The sequence below is a fragment of the Hyla sarda genome, chromosome 1 (assembly GCF_029499605.1).
Source record: "Hyla sarda isolate aHylSar1 chromosome 1, aHylSar1.hap1, whole genome shotgun sequence".
Taxonomy (NCBI): Eukaryota; Metazoa; Chordata; class Amphibia; order Anura; family Hylidae; genus Hyla; species Hyla sarda.
In genome coordinates this window covers 517,110,879-517,126,620 of record NC_079189.1, presented here as the reverse complement: position 1 = coordinate 517,126,620, position 15,742 = coordinate 517,110,879, and the positions used below count along the sequence as shown (strand labels likewise).

The 15,742-nt window shown below is 40.4% G+C and overlaps 2 protein-coding genes across 3 annotated transcripts in view; one reads left to right on the top strand and one right to left on the bottom strand.

Annotated features, from left to right (window-relative positions):
• ADGRV1 (adhesion G protein-coupled receptor V1) overlaps positions 1-15,742 on the top strand; it is a 588,171-nt gene that overhangs the window by 15,240 nt on the left and 557,189 nt on the right. For both annotated transcript variants that reach the window (XM_056538342.1, XM_056538334.1), the window contains exons 5-6: positions 405-494; positions 12,853-12,949. In XM_056538342.1, the coding sequence (XP_056394317.1) occupies positions 12,910-12,949 (40 nt within the window). In that variant the 5' untranslated portion in view covers positions 405-494; positions 12,853-12,909. The remainder of the gene's footprint in view (positions 1-404; positions 495-12,852; positions 12,950-15,742) is intronic.
• Positions 1-15,742, bottom strand: part of LYSMD3 (LysM domain containing 3) — a 53,816-nt gene that overhangs the window by 37,128 nt on the left and 946 nt on the right. The gene's annotated exons all lie outside the window — the stretch shown is intronic.

The following is a 15,742-nucleotide window of genomic DNA, read 5'->3' as shown; positions in this document are numbered from 1 at the left end:
AGCATTCCCCAGGCTAATAAATCTTAAAAGCTTCAATATTGATTCAATGAAGTGAATGGCCGGATCATTTCTGGGAGGCTCTGACAAGTGGACAATTGCTTCCATGGTTACATTTTGATATGCAGTGTGGTCAGTATGCTTTGTTGGGATCCTCCCCCCCTCCATTGAAGTAAAATAACAAACCACAGGAGACCCTGCCACACATGGTGAGCATCATCCTGGAGCAACTTTAAAAGACCAAGCTGACTGGTCAGAAATAAGCCTTCTTCTAGACTGGGAATTTTTTATTTTTTTTTAAAAGAGAGAGAGGGAGATAAAAGAATCCCACATTTAGGTTTTGATGGATAGACACATTTTATCATGCATCAGAATAAAGCTGTAGCAAGCATTTCATGTTCCCGCAGCTCCGGAGAGAGCAGAGGAGTGTAAGGCTAACAAGTGGGACGACTCGACATCGATTGCTTTTACGTTTCCAACATCCTGAACATCTGAAGGTAACGTCCTAACTTTTTTCTGCCTTACTTAAATTTAGGTAATATGTGCCACATGTATGGGTTTTTTGTTTGTACTTTAAATGATTTGTGATAAGTAATGTACAGTCCTATATAAATACTATGATGAGTTTATAAATTTAACTCACCGCATCTTTTTTTTGCCATACACTTGATATTTTCTTTAATAGTTGATGGAGATTTCTTGTGAGCAAATATTCATTACAGTGTTTGCAAGATGTCATCCAATACTTACTCAGCATCCAGTAATATAGATGTAATAAGTAACTTATTACAAATTAATGTGGTACCCCCCCCCCCCCCATACATGGGTATTAAAAGCATTGAAGATTGATGCCAGAAAAAAGGCCACATAGTCTATCTCAGTGGTCTTCAACCTGCGGACCCCCAGATGTTGCAAAACTACAACTCCCAGCATGCCCGGACAGCCGTTGGCTGTCCGGGCATGCTGGGAGTTGTAGTTTTGAAACATCTGGAGATCCGCAGGTTGAAGACCACTAGTCTATCTAGTCTGCCATTTGTAGGACGTACTGTCTGGATGTTTCTTCCAAATATCCAGCTACTGAACCAGAGTTTCACTGAAGAAATACGGGCGCACACCACCAATATTACATAATCAAAATACAAAAATATTTATTTTATTGAAATATGTCAATATATTTCAATAAAATAAATATTTTTGTATTTTGATTACGGTATAAAATATATAATATTGGTGGTGTGCGCCCGTATTTCTTCAGTGAAACTCTGGTTCAGCAGTTGGTTCATGTATCTTTCACTGGAGCGCACCCCCTTGATACAGATTTAGTGAGCCCCCCTTCTTTTCACTACTGTTTCTTCCAAATATGTCTATCTATAGTCACTTACTGGAGATCGTCCAACCAAATCTGCTTGAAATTTCCATAAACTATCTGTTATTTCTTTAATATATTAAACATTTCCATCCTGAACTTTATTTCATCCTTTAGTATATCTAAAGACTTTCTTTAGTTACCCCCTTTCCATTCTTTTATCCAGACCATAAGATTAAAGGGGTACTCCAGTGGAAAACTTTTATTTATTTATTTATTTATTTTTTTTATAGATCAACTACCCCTACACCCCTACCCCTTAATTCCCTGGTTGAACTTGATGGACATATGTCTTTTTTCGACCGTACTAACTATGTAACTATGTAACTATGTAACTGATGGCAGAAAGTTAAACAGATTTGTAAATTACTTCTATTAAAAAATCTTAATCCTTCCAGTACTTTTTAGGGGCTGTATACTACAGAGGAAATGGTTTTCTTTTTGCATTACTCTTATGTCACGACCACAGTGCTCTCTGCTGACACCTCTGCTGTCCATTTTAGGAACTGTCCAGAGCAGGACAAAAATCCCCATAGCAAACATATGCTGCCCCAGACTGTTCCTAAAATGCACAGCAGAGGCAGCAGAGAGCACTGTGGTCGTGATCTAAGAGAAATCCAAAAAGAAAACCATTTCCTCTGTAGTATACAGCCCCTAAAAAGTACTGGAAGGATCAAGATTTTTTAATAGAAGTAATTTACAAATCTGTTTAACTTTCTGGCACCAGTTGATTAAAAAAAAAAAAAGTTTTCCATGGGAGTACCCCTTTAAGTTGTTTAAGTGTCTTCTGATATATTTTATTAAAATCTTTCACAATTTTTGTAGTCCATCTTTGGACCTGTTCTACTTATTAGTATTGTTTTGTAGGTGAGGTCTCCAGAACTGGATATAGTATTCCAGGTGCGATCTCACTAGAGCTCTATACAGCAGGATCACAATCTCCCTCTTCTTGCTGGTTATACCTCTAGTTATGAAAACAAAATTCAGCTTGCTTTCCCGCCTGCGCAGGATACTTTTCTTCTGAAGTCCTGGCTAACACAAAACTCTAGATACAATACTGAGACAGAAGAATCCATTTCCTCAAGTAGACTTTACATTTTACACTAGGAAACAATGAACTGCAGTTTCCAGTTGTTTATCCAGTAAATCAAAATAATTTTTCATATTCTCCAGGAATTTTTGTGTCATCGGCAAACAGGCAAACCTTACCTGCTAAACCTTCTCCTATGTCTCTTACAAGCATATTAAAAAGTATAAAACCCACATCAGATCCTTGTGGCCACCAGTCTCTTCTTAGAATACACAACATTCACAACAACCCTCTAAGAGCTTTCCTTCAGCCAACTGCAACTCCACTGAACTATCCAGAAATGAAGTCCAGTTTTCAAAAATGTATCTATAAAAACGTTATGGATTACCTTTAAAGGGGATTGTTACCTCTTTGTTTCTGCAAAAATAAATATTTAGTATTACCTTATTTCAGATATTGAGCCAAATGTGTAAAAGGTTGAAGCTTACACGTAATAATTTATAATTTCTACTTTTTTCTTCTTTTAGCTCAGGGTACATAATGTTTAATCCACTAAAACGTATTTAGATAATAGAGAAATATTGAAAAAGAAGATGCACAGTGTAGGGGATAGTTGCTTATTGGTCACTTTTTGGTGGTGAAATAAGGCTCAGCAGATGTGGGTGGTGAATTCACAGTAAGGGTACGTTTCCACACGGCGTATTTTGCTGCGTATTTGCTGCGTATTTGGTGCTACGTTTTTTCCTACCCATTGACTTCAACAGAGAAAATAAAATACGCAGCAGCAAATACGCAGAAAATACGCCGTGTGGGAATGTACCCTTAGTGAAATAATGTATAGCTGGATAAACATAGCTTTCTCATGGTAAAATAAAAAGGAAATAATATAACAACAGACTAGATTAGGCTTTTTTTTGTTTTTGCTGTCAATCTGCTTTTAATCTACTGGTCATTTCCTAGAAGTTGAGGATGCACAATGTTTAATACATTAGAACATATTCATATAAACATTGAAATGTCTCCTAGGAAGACTAAAAACGTGTATAGTAGTAATATGAAGTTGTCAAAAATGGTTTTTAAAGTATAAAACAACCCCCCAATTAAAATTCAACAAACAGAAAAAAGAACTACCAAAAGTAAGAATTGCTGATTTTTGGTTATGCCACATACCAGAAAAAAAAAGGGATCAAAAAAGTCACACGCATGCAAAAATCATAAAAAACACAGATCATGGTGCAATAAATCAAGCCATCACCACTTTTTTTAAGTAATGTCTGGATGACATGTTAAAAGTGTACATTAATGACACTAACACTTTAATGACACAGGAAATCAAAAATTTTGGGGCCATAATCCTTAAAGGGGTACTCCAGAGGAAAACAATTTTTTTTAAAATCAACTAGTGCCAGAAAGTTAAACAGATTTGTAAATTACTTCTATTTAAAAATCTTAATCCTTCCAGTACTTATCAGCTGCTGTATACTACAGAGTAAGTTGTATAGTTCTTTTCTGTCTGATCACAGTGCTCTCTGCTGCCACCTCTGTCCATGTCAGAAACTGTCCAGAGCAGAATAGGTTTGCTATGGGGATTTGCTCCTGCTTTGGACAGTTCCTGACACAGACAGAGGTGTCAGCAGAGAGCACTGTGGTCAGCCAGAAAAGAAATTCAAAAAGAAAAGAGCTTCCTCTGGAGCATACAGCAGCTGATAAGTACTGGAAGGATTAAGATTTTTAAATAGAAGTAATTTACAAATCTGCTTAACTTACTGGCACCAGTTGATTTAAAAAAAATATATAATTTTCCAATGGAGTACCCCTTTAAATTTTCACATCTACAGAGCCATATGTATAGTTTTTCATCATGCTTTAGTACTTTAAAAATCTACAACTTAAAATAATTATTTAATATGCCTGTAGCTTATGATTTTTTTGTCTGCAAAGACCCAATTCTGGCATTTGGGTTCCCCCCCCCCCCTTTATGCCATTCTGTGTGCGGTTTCATTAACATAACATTTTAATAATTCGGACATTTATGCACGCAGTGATTCCAAATTTGTTTGTGGCTTTTTTGTTTCCATTTTTTTTTTTTATTCTTATTTTAATGGGAATTGCTAAAAACATTTTTCCACAGGCCTCGAGCTGCCATGACTAAAAATCAGTTAAGCCCCTAAACCACCGATGACGCATGGTACTACTGTCTTCACAGTGGAGATCACTTAGTTCTGGCTATTAACCACAGCCCAGGTTCAAAACCCTTAAAAACATATCTCCTAGTTGGTGGATTATGGGGTCTGACATCTTCAGAGCAGATCCCCGCCTCTCTGTGCTGCATGAAACGGTGGTATTGGCTCCATACATTGTCTATGAGACTGACAGAGATTCCAGAGTGCTGTACTCGGGTATCTCTGGCATTCCCATAGACAGTGCATGAAGTGCGTGCTGACCTCAGAAATGTGACCCCATTCTCGAGATGAAGTGGGCAGGGTCTAAGAGGTCGGACAAGTTTTTAAGCGTGAGAATACAATTTAAGTCAACAGCATGTCAGTTCATGCTGTAAAAATTATGCACATTTAGAGCAGATTTTGCAGCAGAACCAATGTGGATCTGCAGCAAAATATGCAACTGCAGATTTCAAATACATTGGGGGCAATTGAGATGGTGGGATTTATGATTCCCTGTGATAGTGCAGAGTAGGAAAATTGCGCAAAATTGTGAGTTTGCACAACATTTTTTGAGCAACGATGGGGCTTGCCCAAAAAATTTGAATCTAAATTTGCAACAAATCGGCAGCATATCAGACCTGTGTGAACATATTCTAAAGCAGTGATGGCGAACCTTTTTGAGCCTGAGTGCCCAAACCGTAATGCATGCCAACTTTTTTTCCCATCAAAGTGCCAGCACAGCAATGAAATCAGAATACTGAGGTTTAAGTTTAGAAAAAGCAATGTAGGTAGGTAGTATGTTCCCCCACAGTAGGTAGAGAGTATAGTTTCCCCACATTAGGTTGTAGTTCCCCCACATTAGGTTGGCTTTATGTTCCCCCACATTAGGTTGTAGTTCCCCCACATTAGGTTGGCAGTATAGTTCCCCCACATTAGGTTGCAGTTCCCCCACATTATGTAGGCGGTATGTTCCCCCACGTTAGGTAGGCAGTATGTTCCCCCACAGTAGGTAGGCAGTATGTTCCCCCACTGTAGGTAGGCAGTATAGTTCCCCCACATTAGGTTGGCTTTATGTTCCCCCACATTAGGTTGTAGTTCCCCCACATTAGGTTAGCAGTATAGTTCCCCCACATTAGGTTGGCAGTATAGTTCCCCCACATTAGGTTGGAGTTCCCCCACATTAGGTTGGCAGTATAGTTCCCCCACATTAGGTTGTAGTTCCCCCACATTAGGTTGTAGTTCCCCCACATTAGGTTGGCAGTATGTCCCCCCCACATTAGGTTGAAGTTTCCCCACATTAGGTTGCAGTTTCCCCACATTAGGTTGCAGTTCCCCCACATTAGGTTGCAGTTTCCCCATATTAGGTTGCAGTTCCCCCACATTAGGTTGGCAGTATGTCCCCCCACATTAGGTTGAAGTTCCCCCACATTAGGTTGCAGTTCCCCCACATTAGGTTGCAGTTTCCCCACATTAGGTTGCAGATCCCCCACATTAGGTTGGCAGTATATTCCCCCACATTAGGTTGTAGTTCCCCCACATTAGGTTGGCAGTATGTTCCCCCACAGACATACAGCCTTCAGCCATATACAGTGTATGGCTGAAGGCTGTATGTCTGTGTACTGCCCCACTTCAGTGCTCCGTCCACCTCTCCTCCGGTCCGGGGTCACGACCTACTGCTATGGCCTATAGGCCATAGCAGTAGGTCCCGAGACCAGAGAAGCGGTGGTCGGAGCACCAAAGCTGAAGTGTAGCTTGTAACTTACCATGCCGGCCAGCGCGCGTCCTCCTCTTCGATGCTCCGCTCCTCCGTTCCTATGGCCGCACGCACGGGATGTCAGTGACGTCCCTGCGTACGCTACCTCGCAGCAGCCCCTGCATTTTTAAAGTGAACGCGGGGCTGCAGAAAGATCTTTCGGGACACAGGGATGTCCCGGTTTGCCCTGCCTGGCAAACTATGGCCGCGTGCCCACAGAGGGGGCTCGGTGTGCCACCTGTGGCACGCATGCCATAGGTTCGCCATCACTGCTCTAAAGCCATGTTCACAAAGCACAAAAATGCAGATAGACATTCGTAAATATCAAACTCCAGCAGTGGATACAGTACATGTGAATGTACCCTAAAAGAGTTTTAGCTTTGCTAGAGATTTATGCCATATACACAGAATATACTGCGGGTTAAATAAGTGTTGATCATGTCACCATTTTTCTCACTAAATATAATTTCAAAGGTGCTATTGACATAAAATGTTATAACCAGATATTGGTAACAACCCTAGTAATTCATGCATTCAAAGAAACAAAAAAAATAAGATCAGAAATTAAGTTCTATGTAATAATATGAAATGCAGAGTAAAAAAGTATTGAACACATGAAGCAAAAGAGGTGCAAAGGGCATGGAAAGCCAAGACAATAGCTTAAATCAGTAAATAAAAAGCAATTCAGCCCCTTGTCAGTGCAAATCAGTATCAGCTGGTTCAGTCCCAACTGATGGCCTACAAAAAGGTCTCATTGCCAAGGTGTCACACAAGACACATCTCATGATGGTAAAAGCAAAGAGCTGTCTCAAGACCTTCACAACCTAATTGTTGCAAAACACATTCCTAAGCTTCTGAATGTTCCAGCGAGCAATGTTGGTCCATAATACAGAAGAGGAAAGATAATCATTTCATCATAAATTTGCCTCGACCAGGTATGTATTATTCACAATATTTCTAATTAAAATACATTGGTATAAGCAGGTACTTAAGTCTCAAAAAAAATAGTAATGCACCACTCTGTCGCCATGGCCTGTATGCATGCTCACCATGAAAGAATGTATTGCTAAAGAAAAAGTATGGTAACATTCATTAAAGTTTGCTGCACAACATTTGGAAAATCCAGTAAAATACTGGGAGAATATAGTGTGGTCAGATGAGAGCAAAACAGAACTGTTTTGATGCCATAATACACACCATGGAGGAGGAATGACACAGCACATCACACTAAAAACACCATACGAACAGTAAAGTTTGGAGGTGGGAACATCATGGTGTGGGGCGGCTTTTCAGCAAATGGTACTGTCAAACTTCACTAAATTAAAGGAAGGATTGATGGAAAAATTTACCAAGATATTCTTGACAACAATCTGCTACAATCTGCCAGGATGATGAAGATGAAACAAAGCAAGAAAATGATCTCAAACACCACCAAGGAAACTCAAATGGTTTTAAAGAAAGAAAATAAAATGGTCCAGCCAATCACCTGACTTAACCCCTTCATGACCCAGCCCATTTTCACCTTCATGACCTGGGCATTTTTTGAAAATCTGACCACTGTCACTTTAAACATTAATATCTCTGGAATGCTTTTACTTATCATTCTGGTTCCGAGATTGTTTTTTCGTGACATATTCTACTTTATGTTATCGGTAAAATTTCACTGATATTTGTATCCTTTCTTGGTAAAAAATCTAAAAATTTCATGAAAATTTTGAAAATTTAGCATTTTTCTAACTTTGAAAGTCTCTGCTTGAAAGGAAAATGGATATTCCAAATAAATTACATATTGATTCACATATACAATATGTCTACTTTGTGTTTGCATTAAAAAATTGACAAGTTTTTACTTTTGGAAGACACCAGAGGGCTTCAAAGTTCCGCAGCAATTTTCCAATTTTTCTCAAGATTTTCAAAATCGTAATTTTTCAGCGCCCAGTTCAGGTTGGAAGTGGATTTTAAGGATCTTCATATTAGAAATACCCCATAAATGACCCCATTATAAAAACTGCACCCCCCAAAGTATTCAAAATGACATTCAGTAAGTGTTTTAACCCTTTAGGTGTTTCACAGGAATAGCAGCAAAGTGAAGGAGAAAATTCTAAATCTTCATTTTTTACACTCGCATTTTCTTGTAGACCCAATTTTTGAATTTTTACAAGGGGTAAAAGGAGAGAAATCACCCTAAAATTGGTAACCCAATTTCTCTTGAGTAAGGAAATACCTCATATGCGTATGTAAAGTGTTCGGCGGGCGCAGTAGAGGGCTCAGAAGGGAAGGAGCGACAATGGGATTTTGGAGAGTGAGTTTTTCTGAAAGGGTTTTTGGGGGGCATGTCCCATTTAGGAAGCCCCTATGGTGCCAGAACAGTGGACCCCCCCACATGTGACCCCATTTTGGAAACTATACCCCTCATGGAATTTAATAAGGGGTGCAGTGAGCATTTACACCTCACTGGCGTTTGACAGATATTTGAAACAGTGGACTGTGCAAATCAAAAATTTTATTTTTCATTTTCACAGACCACTGTTCCAAAACTCTGTCATACGCCAGTGGGGTGTAAATGCTCACTGCACCCCTTATTACATTCCGTGAGGGGTGTAGTTTCCAAAATGGGGTCACATGTGGATATTTATTGTTTTGCGTTTGTCAGAACTGCTGTAACAATCAGCCACCCCTGTGCAAATCGCCTCAAATGTACATGGTGCACTCTCCCTTCTGGGCCTTGTTGTGCACCCCCAGAGCACTTTGCGCCCACATATGGGGTATCTCCGTACTCAGGAGAAATTGCGTTACAAATTTAGAGGGTCTTTTTTCCCTTTTACCTCTTGTGAAAATGAAAAGTATAGGGCAACACCAGCATGTCAGTGTAAAAAATTTATTTTTTTACACTAACATGCTGGTGTAGACCCCAACTTCACCTTTTCATAAGGGGTTAAAGAAGAAAAAGCCCCCCCAAATTTGTAAGGCAATTTCTCCCGAGTACGGCGATACCCCATATGTGTCCCAAAACTGTTGCCCTGAAATACGACAGGGCTCCAAAGTGAGAGAGCGCCATGCGCATTTGAGGCCTGAATTAGGGATTTGCATAGGGGTGGACATAGGGGTATTCTACGCCAGTGATTCCCAAACAGGGTGCCTCCAGCTGTTGCAAAACTCCCAGCATGCCTGGACAGTCAATGGCTGTCCGGCAATACTGGGAGTTATTATTTTGCAACAGCTGGAGGCTCCGTTTTGGAAACAGTAGCGTACCAGATGTTTTTCATTTTTTGGGGGAAGGGGGGCTGTGTAGGGGTATGTGTATATGTAGTGTTTTTTACTTTTTATTTTAGGTTAGTGTCAGTGTAGTGTAGTGTTTTTAGGGTACAGTCACATGGGCAGAGGTTCACAGCAAGTTTGCCGCTGGAAGTTTGAGCTGCAGCGCAAAATTTGCGCCATCTCAAACTTGCAGCACTCACTGTAAACCTCCGCCCATGTGAGTGTACCCTGTACATTCACATTGGGGGGAGGGGGCAAACATCCAGCTGTTGCAAACTCCGAGTATGCCCTTTGGCTGTCCGTGCATGCTGGGAGTTGTAGTTTTGCAACAGCTGGAGGAACACTGGTTTGGAAACACTAAGTTAAGTAATAAACTTTCAAGTGTTTTGCAACCAAACTTAGTGTTTCCAAACCAGTGTGCCTCCAGCTGTTGCAAAACTACAACTCCCAGCATGCATGGTCTGTCAGTGCATGCTGGGAGTTATAGTTTTGCAACAATTGCAACAGCTGGAGGCACTGAGGTAGGAAACGGACAATGTTTCCCAACTAGTGTGCCTCCAGTTGTTGCAAAACTACAACTCCCAGCATGCCCAGACTGCCAAGGCATGCTGGAAGTTGTAGTTCGGCAATATCTGAAGGATCAGATGTTGCCGAACTACAACTTCCAGCATGCTTGGGCAGTCTGGGCATGCTGGGAGTTGTAGTTTTGCAACATCTGGAGGTCCACAGTTTGGAGACCACTGTATAATGGTCTCCAATCTGTGCTCTTCCAGATGTTAGAGAACTACAACTCCCAGCATGCCTGGACAGACTGAGCATGCTGAGATTTGTAGTTTTGCAACATCTGGAAGAGCACAGATTGGAGACCATTATACAGTGGTCTCCAAACTGTGGACCTCCAGATGTTGCAAAACTACAACTCCCAGCATGCCCAGAAAGCCAAAGGCTGTCTGGGCATGCTGGGAGTTGCAGTTTTGAAACTCTCAGAGGCAGCAGTGAGATCGCTTTACGGCGATCTCACTGCTGCCAATGAAGATGCCGCACTGCTGCCGGAAACTCACCTCCGGGACGCAGCGCAGCCAGGACCGCACGGAGGACGCCGGGACCGCTCGGGACACCGCTCCGACGGGTAAGTGACGCCGGGGGACGGGTCAGGGACACTTAGCAGAGCGGTGTGTGTCCCGATCCCCGTGATCGGGACTCACACACCGCGCTGCTAAGTATTCTGATAGCGAAACGCTGCTATCAGCTAGTCAGATTTGACCAGCTGATAGCAGCGATCGCTGGGGGGGAGGGGGACGAAACCCCCCGTGGTCGCACGGTAAGATGGCTGGCTATCAGTGATAGCCACCATCTTTCCGGGCGCTGCGGGATGCCGCGAGTAGCGGCAGTAATGTCCATGACGTACCTGTATGTCATGGGTCGGGAACACCTTGCCACCCATGACGTACAGGTATGTCATAGGTCGGGAAGGGGTTAAAGGGGTATTCCAGGAAAAAACTTTTTTTTATATATATCAACTGGCTCCAGAAAGTTAAACAAATTTGTAAATTATGTCTATTAAAAATCTTAATCCTTCCAATAATTATCATCTGCTGAAGTTGAGTTGTTCTTTTCTGTCTGGCAACAGTGCTCTCTGCTGACAGCTCTGCTTGTCTTGGGAACTTCACAGAGTAGAAGAGGTTTGTTATAGGGATTTGCTTCTACTCTGGACAGTCTCTGAGACAGGTGTCATCAGAGAGCACTTAGACAGAAAAGAACAACTCAACTTCAGCAGCTCATAAGTACTGAAAGGATTAAGATTTTTTTTAAATAAAAGTAATTTAGAAATCTGTTTAACTTTCTGACACCAATTGATATAAAAAAAAAAGTTTTTTTCCTGGATAACCCCTTTAAATCACATTGGAAATCTATTGAAAGAACTGAAGATCATGATTCATAGAAGAGGCCCACAGAACCTTCAAGATTTGAAGATTGTGTGGAAGAATAGGCCAAAAATCACACAGACAAATGAAAGCAACTAGTTTCTCCATACAAGAGGTGTCTTGAAGCTGTCATTACCAACAAAGGCTTTTGTACAAAGTATTAAATATCAGTAAACGTGTTCAATACTTTTCCCCTTTGCCATTTCTCATTATTACACATAACTTAATTTCTGAACATATTTGGCTTGATTTCCTTGTATGTATGAATTACTTGGGTTGTAAGCAAAATCTGGTGAAAATGTAATGTCTTTTGGAAATAATAAAGCACTTTTGGAAATATTTGAAATGGTGACTTACATTACTTATTTCTCTCGCTTTACCTTTTAAATAGGTAGAATACCACATTTTCCCTGAGAAGAGAAGTCTATTTCCCTTAAGACATTTTCTGTAGCTGTATTATGTAACTCCTATAGACTTGTGGCATACATTAGTTAGGTTAAGACCAGTTTCACACAAGCATATTACAAACGTTTGTTTGCATCTATATTACGGCATCGTCGCATTGGCGCGAAACGTATGTTGGGGTGAGTGCTTGTGGTATATGGCTCTGTACTGGTAACTATCTTTTATCACTGCCTGCATCGCTTTATTTATTTATAGGTCATCACTGTTTACATACCTACCATTTAGGCTTTCAATTGTAATGTGATTTGTCTACATGCAGATGCTTTGGGCTGATGTTTATACCTTAGTCTGTACCACTTGCTGTCCATCCAGCCCCGTGCTTTGTACTTATTCCTCTTTTTTAATGTCCTTTTAATGTTTAAATTGTCAATAAAGCTTGCATATTTTTCATGATCTATGTGTTACTGTAATGTTTTTTTCGGTGATGCATTATACTGATATACAGTAACCTTTTTACCTACATCTTGTATTGGTAATACAGTTGATGTTAATCTGTATTACGGCCACACGCAACGGCCTTACTGCAGGTCTAAAGACTGAAACTATCAGCTGTCATTTTGTGTCATCAGAACCACAATTTGGTCAGGACTTGTAGACATAGTACAGTTGCAAAAATAAGCAAATAATGTGCATGTGTGTGGAGAGCATAAAATCTAAAGCTCGATTTTCAGATGTGAAGGAAATGCTATTAGTGTTATTAGTGACTAAAGGCCAATTCATTCACTGTATAATATTGCCACATTTCCATAGGGTTCTTGTATCCTTAATTTACTTATGTAAATAACAAAATATAGTAAAAATGTTATAAGAAAATACACAGATTTATTCTTTATTTTATATTAAAACATATTTCTTGGCTTTTAGCTGTAACATTTGTTTCCATGTTCTATTTTCAGTTGTATGCAATGCAAACTACTGGGAGCACTTACAGTTTCTGGAGATAGAAAAAAACAATGGGAAGAGAGTTCCATCTGTATTTCCAAAGGGGCACAGGTGCTGTACCAGAGTTATCTTTTGTTTGGTAAAGATTGTGCGTTATTGATGCCATTCTAATGTAGTAAAGTAATACCATGTAACTAAATATCTTAAAGTTTTGCTGTAATTGAACTTTTAAAGACGTCATATTTGTGGTTGTGAATATTGAGATATAGCATAAAGTGCAAAAGTTTCGAAAATATATTACAAATACAGCAATGTATTTGAAGACCTCTCCTTATATTAATTATCAGAATTGTTTCTGTGTATAAAGTCATTAATTGTGATGTTAGCTATGTATTGAGAATCTGATGTAAATGCATTGTACAGTTCTAGTATACAATTACTTTTTCATGTTCCGGAGTTTCATTATGAAGCTCCTACTCACACGCCTGAGCCTTGTATTCTCTCCCATTCTGCAATAAAGCTCCTGTCCATCTGACTATTCAGTGAAAAGTACAGATAGTCAACCAACTAGTAAAATGCTTATATAGTGAGACCTGGGGGTATAGCAAGAAAGTAGTAAACACCTGTGGAATCAAGGCACTCAGGGGTATAAAATTATATAAAAACTAGATTTTTTTTTGGCTTACCACAAGTTCTCTTTAAATGCACCCTCTGCTACAAATGTCTCAGCCTTATTCTCCTTTATACATAATTGGCAGCTGCCTCTAGGGTGAATAATTTGTATTTAGTATCCATATAAGGGGTATTCTGGCACTATAAAAAATAATACAGTGCTGGGCTATAGTAAAATACAAAAAAAACGTGCCTACCCCCCGATCCCACACTGGCCCTACTATAGGTCTGACTCTTCTTCTACTGGTCCACCACCACTTGTCCTTTCATCCAGTTTTTGAGTCAGGAGATCAGAGCAGAACTTTCCCACTCAACCAATCTGCCTGCGGTGGTGTCCTGCTCTGAATGCTCATCTCGTTGAAAAGACAAGTGGCAGAGCACCGGAAAATGAAGAACCAAAGCTGCACCAGGACTAGCGGACGACTGGGCAGGATAAAATATATATCATGACATATTTTACCAAAGTCACTTCTGTGTTGTCACTAAGTGGATTTTCCTCATCACTTAAAATGCATTTTTATGCTTGCCAGTCCTGTGTTATGGTATGCTTTACTGACTTTTCATACTTTGGTTTTAAAATTCTTGTAAGACTCCAAACTTAAGTCATATATTAAAGGGGTTACCCACCATAAGGTGATTTTAGTACATACCTGGCAGACAGTAATGGACATGCTTAGGAAGAATCCGCGCTTGTCTTGGGGCTAAATGTCTATGTTGTGAGATTACCATAACGCTGAGGCTATCTTTTTTGTGAACTGGCTATTTCCTGTTGGAGTTCATTCCGTCAAACTACAAGTCCCATAATCCCTTATTTGTAAGTGTGAGGTCACTTTTCTCCCTCCCACACATCAGCAACCCCACCCATTCAAACACACCTGTCATCCTTTACATGCAATAGACCAGTGTTTTCTAACCAGGGTGCCTCCAGCTGTTGCAAAACTACAATTCTTGCAGAATCCCTCCCACCCAACGGTTGCTCCACCCAGTGAAGCAAATACAGGCTCCCTCTGAAGACCTGGCTAGTTATGCAATGTCTCAGGCCACACTGCAACCTGTTGAAACTTGAGACAACAGTCATTGTCAAAAGAATTGTGAGGCCACCATGAAACACAGGTACAGATACCATATTATGAACTACACTTTACAACTTTACAGCCCCTGTAGCATAGTCAAGTAAAAAAATATCCCAGAATACCCCTTTTACTGCATGTAAGCTAAATAATTCTGCTATTAAATATAACAACATAGGCTGCTTTTGTCATGATAAAACTAAAATGGTCTGGGCAGGGCTGGAGTATAGAAAGGGCACTTGGGACATGTTTCCAGGGCTTCCACCATCTTGGATTACATACCCGTATCCGTCAATTAAGTATCTTCTTGAAATTCTCCCAGATGGTCGTTCTGTGATGCTATCTAGCACAATTGGACTTACACATGTCAGTATGTCTAAAGATTTATCATTCTCTTTCTCCAAAACAAATGTTAAAAATTAGACATATACAGTGGGTGAAATAAGTACTGAACACATCACCATTTTTCTCACTAACTATATTTTCAAAGGTGCTATTAATATGAAATTTTCACAAAAAGGTCTCATCGCCAAGGTGTCACACAAGACATGTCATGATCTCTCAAGTCCTTTGCAACCAAATTGTTGCAAAACATGACAATGACGTTGGTTACAGGCGCAATTTTTCTATGCTTCTGAATGTTGCAGTGAGCACTGTTGGGGCCATAATAAGGAAGTGTAAAGACAAAAATTTGAACATAAATTTGCCTTGACCAGGTGCTCAACACAAAGTTTCTGAAAGAAGGATAATCAGAATAGTTGTCCAGAAGCCAAGGACCGCTTGTGAAGAGCTTCAAAAAGACCTCAAATTAGCTATTAGGTACTGTTGTCTTAAAGAAAACCTGGCCTACATGCACGCTCATCATATAAGACTTTAAAGGAGAACTCCAGAATAGAATAATTGTCTTCCATACTGCCGGCAGTAAAAAAAAAAAAATACATACACACCTTCCTTCGCTCCCCTGGTGCCTCCGGTAACCCACTCCGGTATCTGCCGCGATCCTCTTCCTGGAGGATAGGCTGAGCGGCAGTGTGACGTTTTCGGCCCCGGGGCCGAAAATGTCACACTGCCGCTCAGCCTATGGCCGGCCGAGTCTGGACTTCACTGTGGCCGGTTATAGGCTGAGTGCGGTATGACTCGCCGACCACCAGCAACCAGGAAG